The sequence below is a fragment of the Haliotis rufescens genome, unplaced genomic scaffold (assembly GCF_023055435.1).
Source record: "Haliotis rufescens isolate VD_foot unplaced genomic scaffold, xgHalRufe1.0.p SCAF_11, whole genome shotgun sequence".
NCBI lineage: Eukaryota > Metazoa > Mollusca > Gastropoda > Lepetellida > Haliotidae > Haliotis > Haliotis rufescens.
In genome coordinates, this window is record NW_025963791.1 from 33,474,262 (window position 1) to 33,490,395 (window position 16,134).

General features: G+C 39.3%; 1 protein-coding gene across 3 annotated transcripts in view; it reads left to right on the forward strand.

The window, feature by feature from the left end:
- Positions 1-16,134, forward strand: part of LOC124151214 (protocadherin-16-like) — a 56,270-nt gene that overhangs the window by 15,505 nt on the left and 24,631 nt on the right. The window contains exons 15-33 of one of the 3 annotated variants that reach the window (XM_048392633.1): positions 844-957; positions 1,225-1,282; positions 3,306-3,428; positions 3,558-3,680; positions 4,477-4,599; positions 4,729-4,851; positions 5,938-6,060; positions 6,190-6,312; positions 7,107-7,229; positions 7,359-7,481; positions 8,260-8,382; positions 8,512-8,634; positions 10,750-10,866; positions 11,585-11,650; positions 12,887-13,041; positions 13,724-13,771; positions 14,202-14,288; positions 14,897-14,983; positions 15,969-16,085. In XM_048392633.1, the coding sequence (XP_048248590.1) occupies positions 844-957; positions 1,225-1,282; positions 3,306-3,428; positions 3,558-3,680; positions 4,477-4,599; positions 4,729-4,851; positions 5,938-6,060; positions 6,190-6,312; positions 7,107-7,229; positions 7,359-7,481; positions 8,260-8,382; positions 8,512-8,634; positions 10,750-10,866; positions 11,585-11,650; positions 12,887-13,041; positions 13,724-13,771; positions 14,202-14,288; positions 14,897-14,983; positions 15,969-16,085 (2,079 nt within the window). The remainder of the gene's footprint in view (positions 1-843; positions 958-1,224; positions 1,283-3,305; positions 3,429-3,557; positions 3,681-4,476; positions 4,600-4,728; positions 4,852-5,937; positions 6,061-6,189; positions 6,313-7,106; positions 7,230-7,358; positions 7,482-8,259; positions 8,383-8,511; positions 8,635-10,749; positions 10,867-11,584; positions 11,651-12,886; positions 13,042-13,723; positions 13,772-14,201; positions 14,289-14,896; positions 14,984-15,968; positions 16,086-16,134) is intronic. The other 2 variants (XM_048392634.1, XM_048392635.1) reach the window with 2 other exon arrangements.

Below are 16,134 nucleotides of genomic sequence, written 5' to 3' on the forward strand. Positions count from 1 at the left end.
CATCACTACAGTATTTCCCCCACAAACACCACTACAGTATTTCCCCTCACAAACATCACTACAGTATTTCCCCCTTCAAACATCACTACAGTATTTCCCCCCACAAACATCACTACAGTATTTCCCCCACAAACATCACTACAGTAAATCCCCTCACAAAGATCACTACAGTATTTCCCCCCACAAACATCACTACAGTATTTCCCCTCACAAACATCACTACAGTATTTCCCCCAACAAACATCACTCCAGTATTTCCCCCACAAACATCACTACAGTATTTCCCCCCACAAACATCACTACAGTATTTCCCCCCACAAACATCACTACAGTATTTCCCCCACAAACATCACTACAGTATTTCCCCCCATAAACATCACTACAGTATTTCCCCCCACAAACATCACTACAGTATTTCCCCCCACAAACATCACTACAGTATTTCCCCCAACAAACACCACTGCAGTATTTGTACTCCCAGAGTGTCAGTTCAAAAGGAGGGAGCAGCCCGAGTCATTATCTTTGGCGGCCCTTTCTGCCATCAAAAAATCCTAGTCAACATCATGAGTACTTTGATTTGCCCTAAGTATGGCTGAAGAATTCATTTGATTTTCCTGGCGGTACTAAATAATGATTAAGCATATAAATGATACGGCATCCTTGGTTTGTTTTACAAATAATTATATGGTTTTGGTATTCCTTATTCCTTCAGAAACTTGTTTATACTGAATAGTCCATTAAATCTTATTACGATTACATACAAATCATCAATTTATTGCTAGTCAGTATGTAATACAATGCTTTGTTTTTTTAACGTTTCATTTTGTGCATGTTTCTCCACAGACTGTGAATTCATCCATGCAGACATTCTTCAGCATGAATCCCTCAGATGGTTCTATTTACCTGAAGAGAAAACTACCAGGAAACCGAAATGTGACCCTCATTGTCACAGCAGTGGTGGGTAGCCCATGTTCACAGTTGGCATAACTTTCACTCCAGAAAGGATGTAGTTTCTCAAAAATGTGTTCAGATTGAAATACTGTATTGATTGAGTAAATGACAGCATATTCCAGTGGTTCCTGTCGGTATTTCAGAACATTTTCAGAACATCTTATGTAATTATTGTTAATAATATGTGACCCATTTGCCATGTTTTTATCATACTTATCCTTATCAGCTGATGACAATGCCCTAATCTATAATCTCATTATTTGCCTCTTGAAGGATGGAGGTGGAATGGCAACAACAGCTAACGTCACAGTGCTTGTCCGTGCATCTAACGGTAATAGTATTTTTTAGTTTACACTATCTACACATGATTTTTTTATTAATAGAATTGAAACAACCTTCAGATACATACATCAGCATGCTTAATTTAGATAGCCAATTGTTTTTTTTTCACACATTCACATAAACCAAAATACGTAAGCGTTACTAGTGAACAATATGACTCATATACAAATTGAATAACAAGCTTACACGCTGTACTATTTTGCAATTTATCTATATTTCAATTTTAAAATGAAATTCGAGGTGGTATATAGTGGCTAGTTTAAACAAATTATGTTCCACATAAAGACATGTCACAGACTGATATGTCAACAACACGGGCAATGACGATATGTACTCTGACTAAAAACTGTTAATCTGTCATATATTCCAACTGAAACACGCGTTCAAGCCTTAGAAAGACGAACACATTTCTGACACGTGTGTGTCGAGCTGTCGTTAATTCCTGCATTCCTTTTACGTGTTAAACCTATTCCAAACCACGACCAACACCGAGAATAACACGGCGACACGATCCAATTAGTATTCTCAACAGTATTTCTCTGAAGAAGGAATAGAACGGGATTGTGCAGTGCATAAATCTAATGGAAAATACACAGACTTTGTGGCAAGAAAGTCTGCTAACCTAAACCTTGTTGTCCCGTTTCACCGCAGTGTCACCGGCAAGATGAGGGAGGGTGCGTAATTTGTGTAAATAGTCATTCTGGCAGGTTGTTTGAATATGTTTCCTCCAACATGTGACTATGTGTTGATTAAGATTCCAAAGAAACCTTTGTTTAAATGTTTCAAATGTTTTGCGAAACAGTTATTTGATGACGGCTTACACAACTGAATGAAATGTTCTTGGCGTGAACATGAATGTTGCTTGATTCATTATAATTTCTATATACCAGGAAACTGTTGTGAAATAACCTTGATCGGTCATACAGTATTATCTCTTCACTTTGTTTTAAAAAAAACCATTTAATATTTACCAAAATAGCCTTGTTTCATGAATGCCTGAAGTATGAGAACCTTACTTTGGTAGACTTTTAAAAAAAACGTTTCGTTTCCTTGTGACAAAAAAAGATTTTTCTATTCTATTTTAACATTACAATTCGAGTTTCCACACACAGTGAAAAACGTCAACACCAGTGAATAATTATTTTCGAATATCTGCCGAAACATATTCCATTGGGAATAAAAGTATTATGATGAAAATTATATGAACGGTTGACTGAAAGTCACTGTCACACAAGGTGTTCACAAAAAGGGAACATGACCTGCTCGACTGGCAGCGTAAGTCACTCACCCAGTTTTCATGACTTAAGCAAGTGCGAGGGAACATGGAGCACAGAAACTCCATGTAAAGGACACAAAGTAGGATAGCATCGCGCATCATATTGACAAGCGAAGTGTCATATTTAGTAACTTCCTCTGCAATGACAGTTTTCTTGGATAATATATCTTTCAAATTAATAGAAATATATATAGTCTACACCTCTCAATTGATATCATCATAATCATTTATTAATTGGAAATATCTTAAGTTAGCGACATTATATGAAACATAGATGTGCTGGCACTTAGTCAGCTGTGAAAGAATCCCTCTGTATAGTTTTATTATTGTTCAAATAATTTCATTTAGAACATTTTATTTGTTCTTTAAAAAGCACATAATACACAACTCCTGATGGGTATCTTACTAAGAGACATGCTATTTTCAAAAATCAACCCAAAAATATCCGCACACATTTACAACATTTCAAACATCAAAGGGGTCATGTTGCTGTAAATTGATTTCTTAACCAAGTCTTCATTGAACCAATATATTTTTACACAAACATACCCAGAAACATATTTCTTTTCACAAACTGTTGCTTGATCAAACGGACATGATCAATGAATTCATTTCTGTCGACATTAGTAATTAGTGGTACCTGTTGTAATGTCGTCTTGCTGAAGTGTCGTTCTAAGCTTTAATTCCAAAGATTTCTTCTCTATAGAACTACATCGAAAACACTTTCTTTCTCCAGGGAACACAAGCAATGCCTGTGGAAACAGCACCTGCATGAATGGTGCAACTTGTATCAGCAGAGGCAACAGAAATTACACCTGCTCCTGCAGACCAGGATTCACAGGAGCCAACTGTACATACAGTAAGTTAACATTAGGCTCATTTTCATTATGGAGTGATTTCCTTCAATGATCATTCTAATGCTCAGGCTTTTATCTCACACTTCAAGCTACACTTCAGTCACATATAATTGTACATTTTCTCATTCCAGGAAATTCCACTTTTGGATGTTTGAGCAATCCTTGCCTGAATGGTGCATCCTGTCTAAGGGGAGTCAACAACTCTTACAGATGCTACTGTCGCTTTGGATACACAGGGTATAACTGTGCCAGTAGTAAGTATCACTTTTACAGAATCAATTCTAATAGTTTGTAGGTTTTGTAATAGTTCACAATTGAATGACGGATTAAGTAACTATACAGCCTGTCTTGCTGCTAGGAGCACGAAGCTTGCCAGTTGAGGAACTCATTTCTTTATCAAATGACATCAATGTTATCCACAATTCGAGGTAAAGGCTGCAAGGTTTTATTTCCTATCAATTGCATTTTTTACCTCCCATATTAACATGTCGATGTAAGAGCCACATTTTTACGAAAACAGTTTCTAATTATTTCTAACGTTGGGAAAACAAATATCAATGATACCTGTTTTCATTATTTCTCTTATTAAAATATCGTTTTCATTCATTTGTTTTTGTCTCTGGCAAGAGTGGGTGGGTGGGGGTAGGGAGGGGGTGCGTAATTTGTGTCAATAGTCATTCTGGCAGGTTGTTTGAATATGTTTCCTTCAACATGTGACTAGGTTTGGATTAAGATTTCAAAGAAATCTTTGTTTACACATCCCCGCACACATTTACATTTCTAAAATGATAGGTGTCATGTTGTTGTGAATTCATTTCTTATCCCAGTCTTCATTGAACCTATATAGTTTTACACAAACATACTCACAAACATATTTCTTTTCACAAACTGTTGCTTGATCAAACGGACATGATCAATGAATTCATTTCTTTCGAAATTAGTAATTAGTAACACCTGTTGTAATGTCGTCTTGCTGAAGTGTCGTTCTAAGCTTTAATCCCTAAGATTTCTTCTCTATAGAACTACATCGAAAACACTTTCTTTCTCCAGAGAACACAAGCAATGCCTGTGGAAACAGCACCTGCATGAATGGTGCAACTTGTATCAGCAGAGGCAACAGAAATTACACCTGCTCCTGCAGACCAGGATTCACAGGAGTCAACTGTACATACAGTAAGTTAACATTAGGCTCATTTTCATTATGGAGTGATTTTCTTTAAAGATCATTGTCATGCACGAGCTTTTATTTCACACTACAAGCTACACGTCAGTCACATATAATTGTACATTTTCTCATTCCAGGAAATTCCACTTTTGGATGTTTGAGCAATCCTTGCCTGAATGGTGCAACCTGTCTAAGGGGAGTCAACAACTCTTACAGATGCTACTGTCGCTTTGGATACACGGGGTATAACTGTGCCAGTAGTAAGTATCACTTTTACAGAATCAATTCTAATAGTTTGTAGGTTTTCTAATAGTTCACCATTGAATGACGGATTAAGTAACTATACAGCCTGTCTTGCTGCTAGGAGCACGAAGCTTGTCAGTTGAGGAACTCATTTCTTTATCAAATGACATCAATGTTATCCACAATTCGAGATAAAAGCTGCAAGGTTTTATTTCCTATCAATTGCATGTTTAACCTCCCATATTAACATGTCGATGTAAGAGCCACATTTTTACGAAAACAGTTTCTAATTATTTCTAACGTTGGGAAAACAAATATCAATGATACCTGTTTTCATTATTTCTCTTGTTAAAATATCGTTTTCATTCATTTGTTCTTGTCACTGGCAAGAGTAGGAAGGTGCGTAATTTGTGTCAATAGTCATTCTGGCAGGTTTTTTGAATATGTTTCCTCCAACATGTGACTAGGTTTTGATTAAAATTTCATAGAAACCTTTGTTTACACATCCCCGCACACATTTACATTTCAAACATGATTGGGGCACGAGTGGCCCCGTCATGTAAAGCGCCGAGATTCGTTGTGCAGAGTTGCGTCCCTTGGGCACGCCAGAAACCTATGATTGTGGGTTCGAATTCCCGGTCGCCTCGATTATGTATCTAGGTTTGTCAGCACCATACCTGTGCTCATGGGTTTCACCGAAGTGGTAAACATCTAAGACCTGCATCACTTCGGGCTTTCCTCCTACATTAAGCTGCAATGCCGCAAAATAACTAGAATACTATTACAAGCGGCGTTAAAACCAACTCACTCACTCACTCACTCACTCACTCACTCAAACATGATAGGTGTCATGTTGTTGTGAATTCATTTCTTATCCCAGTCTTCATTGAACCTATATAGATTTACACAAACATACTCACAAACATATTTCTTTTCACAAACTGTTGCTTGATCAAACGGACATGATCAATGAATTCATTTCTTTCGAAATTAGTAATTAGTAACACCTGTTGTAATGCCATCTTGCTGAAGTGTCGTTCTAAGCTTTAATCCCTAAGATTTCTTCTCTATAGAACTACATCGAAAACACTTTCTTTCTCCAGAGAACACAAGCAATGCCTGTGGAAACAGCACCTGCATGAATGGTGCAACTTGTATCAGCAGAGGCAACAGAAATTACACCTGCTCCTGCAGACCAGGATTCACAGGAGTCAACTGTACATACAGTAAGTTAACATTAGGCTCATTTTCATTATGGAGTGATTTTCTTTAAAGATCATTGTCATGCACGAGCTTTTATTTCACACTACAAGCTACACGTCAGTCACATATAATTGTACATTTTCTCATTCCAGGAAATTCCACTTTTGGATGTTTGAGCAATCCTTGCCTGAATGGTGCATCCTGTCTAAGGGGAGTCAACAACTCTTACAGATGCTACTGTCGCTTTGGATACACGGGGTATAACTGTGCCAGTAGTAAGTATCACTTTTACAGAATCAATTCTAATAGTTTGTAGGTTTTCTAATAGTTCACCATTGAAGGACGGATTAAGTAACTATACAGCCTGTCTTGCTGCTAGGAGCACGAATGCTTGCCAGTTGAGGAACTCATTTCTTCATCAAATGACATCAATGTTATCCACAATTTGAGGTAAAGGCTGCAAGGTTTTATTTCCTATCAATTGCATGTTTTACCTCCCACATTAATGTCTGTTTAAGAGCAACATTTTTACGAAAACAGTTTCTAATCATTTCTAACGTTGAGAAACAAATATCAATAATACCTGTTTTCATTATTTTTATTGTTAAAATATCGTTTTCATTCATTTGTTCTTGTCACTGGCAACAGTGGATGGGTGGGGGTGGGTAGGGGATGCTTAATTTGTGTGAATCGTCATTCTGGCAGGTTGTTTGAATATGTTTCCTTCAACATGTGACAAGGTTTTGATTAAGATTTCAAAGAAATCTTTGTTTACACATCCCCGCACACATTTACGTTTCTAAAATGATAGGTGTCATGTTGTTGTGAATTCATTTCTTATCCCAGTCTTCATTGAACCTAGATAGTTTTACACAAACTTACTCACAAACATATTTCTTTTCACAAACTGTTGCTTGATCAAACGGACATGATCAATGAATTCATTTCTTTCGAAATTAGTAATTAGTAACACCTGTTGTAATGCCATCTTGCTGAAGTGTCGTTCTAAGCTTTAATCCCTAAGATTTCTTCTCTATAGAACTACATCGAAAACACTTTCTTTCTCCAGAGAACACAAGCAATGCCTGTGGAAACAGCACCTGCATGAATGGTGCAACTTGTATCAGCAGAGGCAACAGAAATTACACCTGCTCCTGCAGACCAGGATTCACAGGAGTCAACTGTACATACAGTAAGTTAACATTAGGCTCATTTTCATTATGGAGTGATTTTCTTTAAAGATCATTGTCATGCACGAGCTTTTATTTCACACTACAAGCTACACTTCAGTCACATATAATTGTACATTTTCTCATTCCAGGAAATTCCACTTTTGGATGTTTGAGCAATCCTTGCCTGAATGGTGCAACCTGTCTAAGGGGAGTCAACAACTCTTACAGATGCTACTGTCGCTTTGGATACACAGGGTATAACTGTGCCAGTAGTAAGTATCACTGATATAAGTAGATGCAGAACAAATAAACAAATAGTTTCTAGGTTTCTAGTTAGTCGCCATGGAAGGAAATATAAAGTAACTATATCCACCTCTTGTTGCTAGAGGACCGCCTCCGTGGTCTCGTGGTAGAGCGTCCGCCCGGAGAACGGAAGGTCCGGGGTTCGATCCCCGGCCGCGTCATACCAAAAGACGTTAAAAGATGGTACTTGTTGTTACCCTTTCTGGCGATCGACATTAAGGGGCTAAAACAAGGACTGGTAGGCTCGGAGTCACTATACTGTGTCTGACGGGGTATTCGTGTTAAACTGCGGCATGGTATCTCAGTGGGCTAGCACTATAAAATCGGCATCAGTCCGGACTATTTCAAGCAGCCACACACACACACACGTGCATGCACGTCGCTATATAAGTGCAATAATCTTGGCCGCTACGTTAAACCCAAATTTCACCTCACCTCACCTTGCTGATAGGGGTGACGAAGTTAACACTGCCCGCTAGGGACTCATTTCTTTGTCAATAAATAGCAGTGTTTCCCAAGTTTCAAAGTTAAAACTGAAGGTTACCTTTCTTATCAATGGCTACATTAATAGTTCTATATACGAGGCACATGTTTACGAAAACAGTTTCTAATCATTTCTAACGTTTGCAAACCAAATATCAATAATACCTGTTTTGATTATTTATCTTTAGAAAATTTCGTTTTCGTTCATTTGTTCCAAAACATGTCTATATGGAATACAGAAAACCATAAATTTTCTTTCTCCAGAGAACACAAGCAATGCCTGTGGAAACAACACCTGCATGAATGGTGCAACTTGTATCAGCAGAGGCAACAGAAATTACACCTGCTCCTGCAGACCAGGATTCACAGGAGTCAACTGTACATACAGTAAGTTAACATTAGGCTCATTTTCATTATGGAGTGATTTCCTTTAATGATCATTCTATTGCTCAGGCTTATATTTCACACTACAAGCTACACGTCAGTCACATATATTTGTACATTTTCTCATTCCAGGAAATTCCACTTTTGGATGTTCGAGCAATCCTTGCCTAAATGGTGCATCCTGTGTAAGGGGAGTCAACAACTCTTACAGATGCAACTGCCGCTCTGGATACACAGGATATAACTGTGCGAGTAGTAAGTATCACTGATACACGTATAAACAAAATATATTGAAACAGTTTGTAGGTTTCTAATAATTCGCCAACTCTCCCAACCCTCTTCCCACCCCTTTCGTCTTGCTGCTTGGAGCACGCAACCTTACGCTGCCTGTTATGGCACCTATGTCTTTGTCAATTAACATTAGAACGAAATAAACGTGTGTGTGCGTGCGTGCGTGCGTGCGTGCGTGTTGTGTGTGTGTGTGTGTGTGTGTGTGTGTGTGTGTGTGTGTGTGTGTGTGTGTGTGTGTGTGTGTGTGTGTGTGTGTGTGTGTGTGTGTGTGTGTGTGTGTGTGTGTGCGTGTGTGTGTGCGTGTGCGTTTGGCAATTCATAACATGAAAGTTGGCCAAGAGGTTAAACTTAAGCTTCAGACTTGTGGCTTTTTTTCAATCGCCCTCTCAGGAAATTCACGCAAAATACGGCGGTCTGTACATAATCGAGTCTGGGACAGACAATCAAATTATTGACCCCTAAAGCATCGATCTACGTAACTGGGATAAGATGACATCCATCAACCAAGTCAGCGAGCCTGACCACCAAAACTGAAACATTGAACAAATACAGGAACTATTTGTTGAACACTATGTCATATCTTCTAAAATAATTGTGTCCAAGCAGTGTTAAGATTGTAATATTGATACATGTTTGTATATTTTGTTTAGTGAAATTTCTTATCTGATTGATGTAAACATATCGCAAACTGTGACTCGTCGGTTGACCATATCTCTCCATGTCAGTATAAAGAAATTGCTAACTATTTCGTAGCATTCGATTGGCTAAACAAGCAATGTTTGTTTGTGTTTGGGCACGCCCACTAACGGACTAGTCCTTCCTGGTTACATGAAAATAGAATGGGTGTTATTTGTCATTGTTGCGCTAAACTATGTCACTGATTTCGGACCCGTGAAGATCCGGGCAAGAATAGGTCTTCAGCAACCCATGCATGCTGTAAAAGGCGACTATGCTTGTCGTGAGAGGCGACTAACGGGATCGGGTTGTCAGGCTCGCTGACTTGGTTGATGTATGTCATTGATCCCAATTGCGTGTAACGATGTTCATGATATCAACCACTGGATTGACTGGTCCAGACTCGATTATTTACAGACAGCCGTCATATAGCTGGAATATTGCTTAGTGCGGCGTTAAACAACAGACAAACAAACACTGGTTTCGGATGGTTGTCTGCAGGTTTTTGTGTCTTAATGTTGATATGTTTCTAGGTTTGTCGGGGCGGTCGGGTAGCCTAGTTGTTAAAGCGTTCGCTCGTCACGCCGAAGACCCGGGTTCGATTCCCGACATTGGTACAATGTGTGAAGCCCATTTCTGGTGTCCCCCGCCGTGATATTGCTGGAATATTGCTAAAAGCGGTGTAAAACCATACTCACTCACTCTAGGTTTGTCAGCACCATACCCGTGCTCGTGGCTTTCACCGAAGTGGTAAACGTCTGAGACCTGCATCACTTCGGGCTTTCCTCCCACATTAAGCTGAAACGCCGCGATATAACTGGAATACTGTTAAAAGCGGTGTTAAACCCAACTCACGCTCGTGTGTGTGAATGATCAAATAAGCAGTCTGTAAATATTCTTTTATATATTTATAAGCATTAACTTCAATACGTTTTGCGTTTATAGAGGTATAAACGTAAAACAGGGTGTACAGACTTTGCGTTCACGAGCATTTACATATTGTGCACACGGTTTTTCATGTTTACACCTCTATAAACGCAAAACAATTTTGAAGTCAATTGTAAAGTAAACGTCGATACCGAACTTCAAAATCACTCAACGGTGCAGCACACCTAAATTTAGGGGACGCAACGTTGAATTTATATACGTTGACTTTCCTTTTCTTTTCCCTTTCCCTCTCCCTTTCCTAACCCTTCATTCAATGGTCAGTGTCAAAATATTCTGTGCAGATTCGCGCCCCATGGCCGTGCCTGGATCCGCTGATTGTGGATTAGAATCTAACAATCACCCTGATCGTTATTTTTGTGTTTTTTATCCACACTGAAATGTAGTTCAAAGTGGCGGTATACCAAACTCATTTATTCCCTCACTGTTCTGTTTCTTAGATTAATGTGTTTTTTACAGGGAACACCAGCAGTCCTTGCGGCACATGCCGCAATGGTGGAACTTGCATCAGAGCAATCTCTGGTGGATACACGTGTAACTGCCTTGTTGGATTTTCGGGAGACAATTGTGAATACAGTAAGTGTGAGTGAGTGAGTGAGTGAGTGAGTTGGGTTTAACGCCGCTTTTAACAGTATTACAGTCATATCGCGGTGTGTCAGCTTAATGTGGGAGGAAAGCCCGAAGTGATGCAGGTTTCAGACGTTTACCACTTCGGTGAAACTCACGAGCACGGGTATGGAGCTGACAAACCTAGAAACATAATTGGGGCGAACCGGGATTCGAACCGACAATCATAGGTTTCTGGCGTGCCCAAGGGACGCAACTCTGCACAGCGAGAATACAGTAAGTAGACATCAATCATTCTTATAATAAAACATGGTCGATATTAATTAAGCACCAGCAAGCTGACACTATGATCGTGACAAAAACACGTGACATGATGGTACCATGAACAATTGCCTACATGTCACAAATCAACCCTACAACGAGTTGATGATAAACTACTCACATGTGGAGCGTCGACATAAGAGGATGTCTCTGGTCACAACATGTACTGGTAGTATACATGAACTCTGTCTGTAATAAGAATTACTATCGTAGGAAACCACATGGAACAGTCATAGAAAATTACATTACTGCAAACTGGATCAATGTTTTAACGTTCTTGTGATTATTTGCAAAGGGAAAGCTTATGTATCCCATATTTTTTTCGTCAAAGAGCCATTTTTATTCTTGTTGTTTGCATTGCCTAGTCCCCCACCTTCCCTCCATGTTTATGTCTTCTATCTTACAGCTGAGGGAACTCCGAGGTTTATGGTTCGTTCCACAACAGTCAATGTCAGCGAGGCAGCACCAATAGGTACTGTGCATGTTTGAAAGAAAGTTTATAGTTACCCATAGGGAAGTTTAACTTTAAGGTTTGGTTTGGTTTGTTTGTTGTTTAACGCCGCACTCAGCAATATTCCAGCTATATGACGGCGGTCTGTAAATAATCGAGTCTAGACCAGACAATTCAGTGATTGACATAATGCGCATTGATCCACGCAATTGGGATCGATGACATGCATCAACCAAGTCAGCGAGCCTGACCACCCGATCCCGTTAGTCGCCTCTTACGACAAGCATAGTCGCCTATTACGCAGGTATGGGTTGCTGAAGACCTATTCTACCCCGGATCTTCACGGTTCTTTAACGTTACGATGTTTCCTCAGTGTTACCTTGCAGTGAAGCATATTTCTACAAATGATGATTGTAACAAGTTAGCAATAACATGCAGGATGCATGCCATATCATAAACTGTTTATTAATATACTGACGGAAACGAATTAGGTACAATGAAAATTATAGGGAAATAACGTTTTGTCAATACATTTGAAATAGCGCGCATACAAATTCAACACTTCAGAATCAAATGTTGAGATGTGTTTGAGTGCATTGTTTCCCACGCGTATTTAGTAGACAAGGCCGGGAACCTATGATAGCATATCATTTTACTGTGTCAAAACCTAAGTGTTCCCTTATTTATTTCCATCAGTATATGTTCTACAGTTTAAAACTATCATTAGTCTATTCCTAATGAGATCGCCATTACTCGTTTTTTGCCCGAAAAGTTAAACACATTTCTACTCATTCATCATAACCGACTATGTACTTACCAGACTGTGGTGACAGCCTCCGTGGTCTAGTGGTAGAGCGTCCGCCCGGAGAGCGGAAGGTCCGGGGTTCGATCCCCGGCCGTGTCATACCAAAAGGCGTTAAAAGATGGTACTTGTTGTTACCCTGTCTGGCGATCGGTATTAGAGGGCTAAAACAAGGACTGGTCGGCTCGGAGTCAGTATGCTGTGTCTGTCTGGGGTATTCATGTTTAACTGCAGCATGGTATCTCAGTAGGCTAGGACTATAAATCGGCACCAGTCCGGACTAGTACAAGCAGACACACACACACGTGCATGCACGTCGCTATATAAATGCAATAATCGTTTTACCCCATTTTACCTCACCTCCCCAGACTGTGGTATACTCACAGTTGACCTTTTAGATGCAAAATATAAGAACTTGTCTGTCAGTTTCTTAATCGTAACCTGTATTCTTCCAGGGACGCAGCTTCTGCGGTTGAACTTGCTATCACCCACACAACGTGTAACAGTGTCTTCAAGTGACAGAACGGGGACAATACGTCTGAGACTCACTATTGTCGGGTCATCTGCATCCATATCAGTGTCTCTTGGCCGCTCACTGGACAGAGAGAGGGTATTCCACTTAATTCATTGCATCTGTTATCGGAGAGATCGGGTTCAGTCGGTTTGATAATAGACCAGCCTAATTTTCAAAAAAAGCAAAATATAAATCCCATGTTGTAGGTTCGCTTGACTTTCGACTTTGTTTCACATGCTCAGTGAGTAAGTGAGTGGGTTCGGTTTAACGTTGATTTTAACAGTTTCCAGTTATAGCACGGCGTGTCACCTTAATGTGGAAGGAAAGTCCGAAGTAATGCAGGTCTTAGATGTTTTATAATAACCACTTTGGTGAAACCCGCGAGCGCGGGTATGGTGCTGACAAACCTAGAAACATATTCGAGACGAACCTGGATTCGAACCGACAATCATAGATTTCTTGCGTGCCCAAGGGACGCAACTCTGCACAGCGCCTAAGACAATTGGGCCACTCGTGCCCCTCTCATATTATGGTTATATTTTGTTGTGTAAAAGGCCAACAGAAAATAGGACATACCAGAAATATTCAAGTCATGTCATGGCGAGGGAACACCAGGAAATGGGGTTCGCACAATAGACAACATGTTGGGAATCGAACCCCAAAACGTTATCCACTCGACTACCATGCCATTTCTGTTTGAATGTTAAAACAACGTTAAGTGGTACATTCACGATATCCCCTATATTCCTGTACGTAATTTCCGATATATCTGTTTCAGGTAAACAGAATGAATTTTACGATCTTCGCCTATGACGGTAACTATGGGGTAGGTACATGTAAAATATTAGTATATTTCTGATAATTACGTTTTATAGTTTTAAAGGACTGGTGTTTTCCTTAATCCACCGAGAATGTTAACCCACAAGGACGTATTCAAAGCACCTACCTGTGGTCTCTTGATGTGGAAATAATGTTTAAAAAGATCGTTGATTGGTCGACGAAATGTGAAGCATGCTAAATTTCAGGAAAGTGGAAAGTTCCTAGTGGCTTAAGAAAACAATATGTGGATTTATATGTTTTGTTCATATTGTTATGATTCATGAATGTGATGCATTCACCGATTTTCCATTTTTGTATAAATGACCTTCGTTATTAAATAATCCAGTTGTGGTCGAACGGTGTTTCCAGACGCCAGTAGAATAATATAGACATGTATATTAAAGCCGTTGATATGCTCTTGCGTAATCGGATTTCAGGATTCGACAAAATTGATTCTCAACATAACGGACGTCAATGACGAGGCCCCCATTTTCACCTCACCAGTGTACATCGCCGTCAATAAGGTAAAAGCTGCATAGTTTCATCAGTGATAGAAACGTAATGTAGAAACCCGTCAAGATCATCATGTTCACCATGTTCACCATATTCATCATGTTCACCATGTTCATCAGGTTCACCAAGTTCATCGTGTTCACCATGTTCCCGTGTTCACCATGTTCATCGTGTTCACCATGTTCACCATGTCCATCGTGTTCACCATGTTCATCATGCTCCCCATGTTCACCATGTTCATCGTGTTTACCATGTTCATCATAAACGAGGCAAACAGAAAGTAGACCCAGGATTTAGTTGTATTACACCCGTGAGGAATAACGATAAAATATTGTCAGATAATTACAAGATAATAGTGAGTGAGTATTGTTTTACGCCGCTTTTAGCAATATTCCAGCAATATCACGGCGGGGGACACCAGAAATGGGCTTCACACATTGTACCCATGTCGGGAATCGAACCCGGGTCTTCGGCATGACGAGCTAACCACTAGGCTACCCGACCGCCCCCAATATATCATAATACATTCATATGTAGGTGATACAGTGGTACTCGGGTTTCGTTGTTCTGACTATTCGCACGGCCTGTTTCTTGCTCAGCATACATTTCCATGTTACAGGCAACTCCAGTTGGAGCAACGCTAATGATAGTCAATGCTACTGATGCGGACGCTGGCCAAAACGGAAATGTATCCTACAGTATTTATGTGAGTAATTAAATATCGCCTAAATCTGCTCCCTAAGCAATAGGCAAACAGCAGAGAAGTTGGTGATCTGTAGAATATTGTCGGTTTTATACTATACATGTCAACAATATACTGTATGCTTGTCATCTGTAGAATATTGTCGGTTTTATACAAATTGAATACATGTCAACAATATACTATACGCTTCCCATCTGTAGAATATTGTCGGTTTTTATACAATACATGTCAACAATACACAATATAGGCTTGTCATCTGTAGAAAATTGTCGGTTTTATACAATACCTTGTTAACTTTGAGTATTGTCGGTTATATACAATACATATCAACAATACACTATAGGCTTGTCATCTGTAGAAAATTGTCGGTTTTATACAATACATGTCAACAATATACTATACGCTTGTTAACTTTGAGTATTGTCGGTTATATACAATACATATCAACAATACACTATAGGCTTGTCATCTGTAGAATATTGTCGGTTTTATACAATACATATCAACAATACACTATAGGCTTGTCATCTGTAGAATATTGTCGGTTTTATACAATACATGTCAACAATATACTATACGCTTGTTAACTTTGAGTATTGTCGGTTATATACAATACATATCAACAATACACTATAGGCTTGTCATCTGTAGAATATTATCGGTTATATACAATACATAGCAACAAAATATTATATACCTGTCATCTGTAGAATATTGTCGGTTTTATACAATACACGTCAACAATATACCATACGCTAGTTATCTGTAGAATATTTTCGGCCATATACCATTCATGTAAATAATATACTACATGCCTGTCATCTATCGAATATGTTTTTATATGGGTTTTATACAATACATGTCAACAATGTTTCCTCTACTCCTGTCATCTGAAGGACATTGTAAGTTATATACAATACACGTCAACAACATAAATGCATAAGTTAGCATCACTAGTGACTATTGCTATTTGTGTTTTACACAATAGGGAGGGACATCAGGCGCAAATCGATTCCGTTTGAACAGGACCTCGGGTGTGTTGTCAGTTAATGGCTCGCTCAGTACCATCACCGCCGACACCGTGTCACTCTACATCCAGGCGAAGGTATGTTCACCGCTGCTTAAATCAGTGTCAGTAGTATAGTACTTCCTTC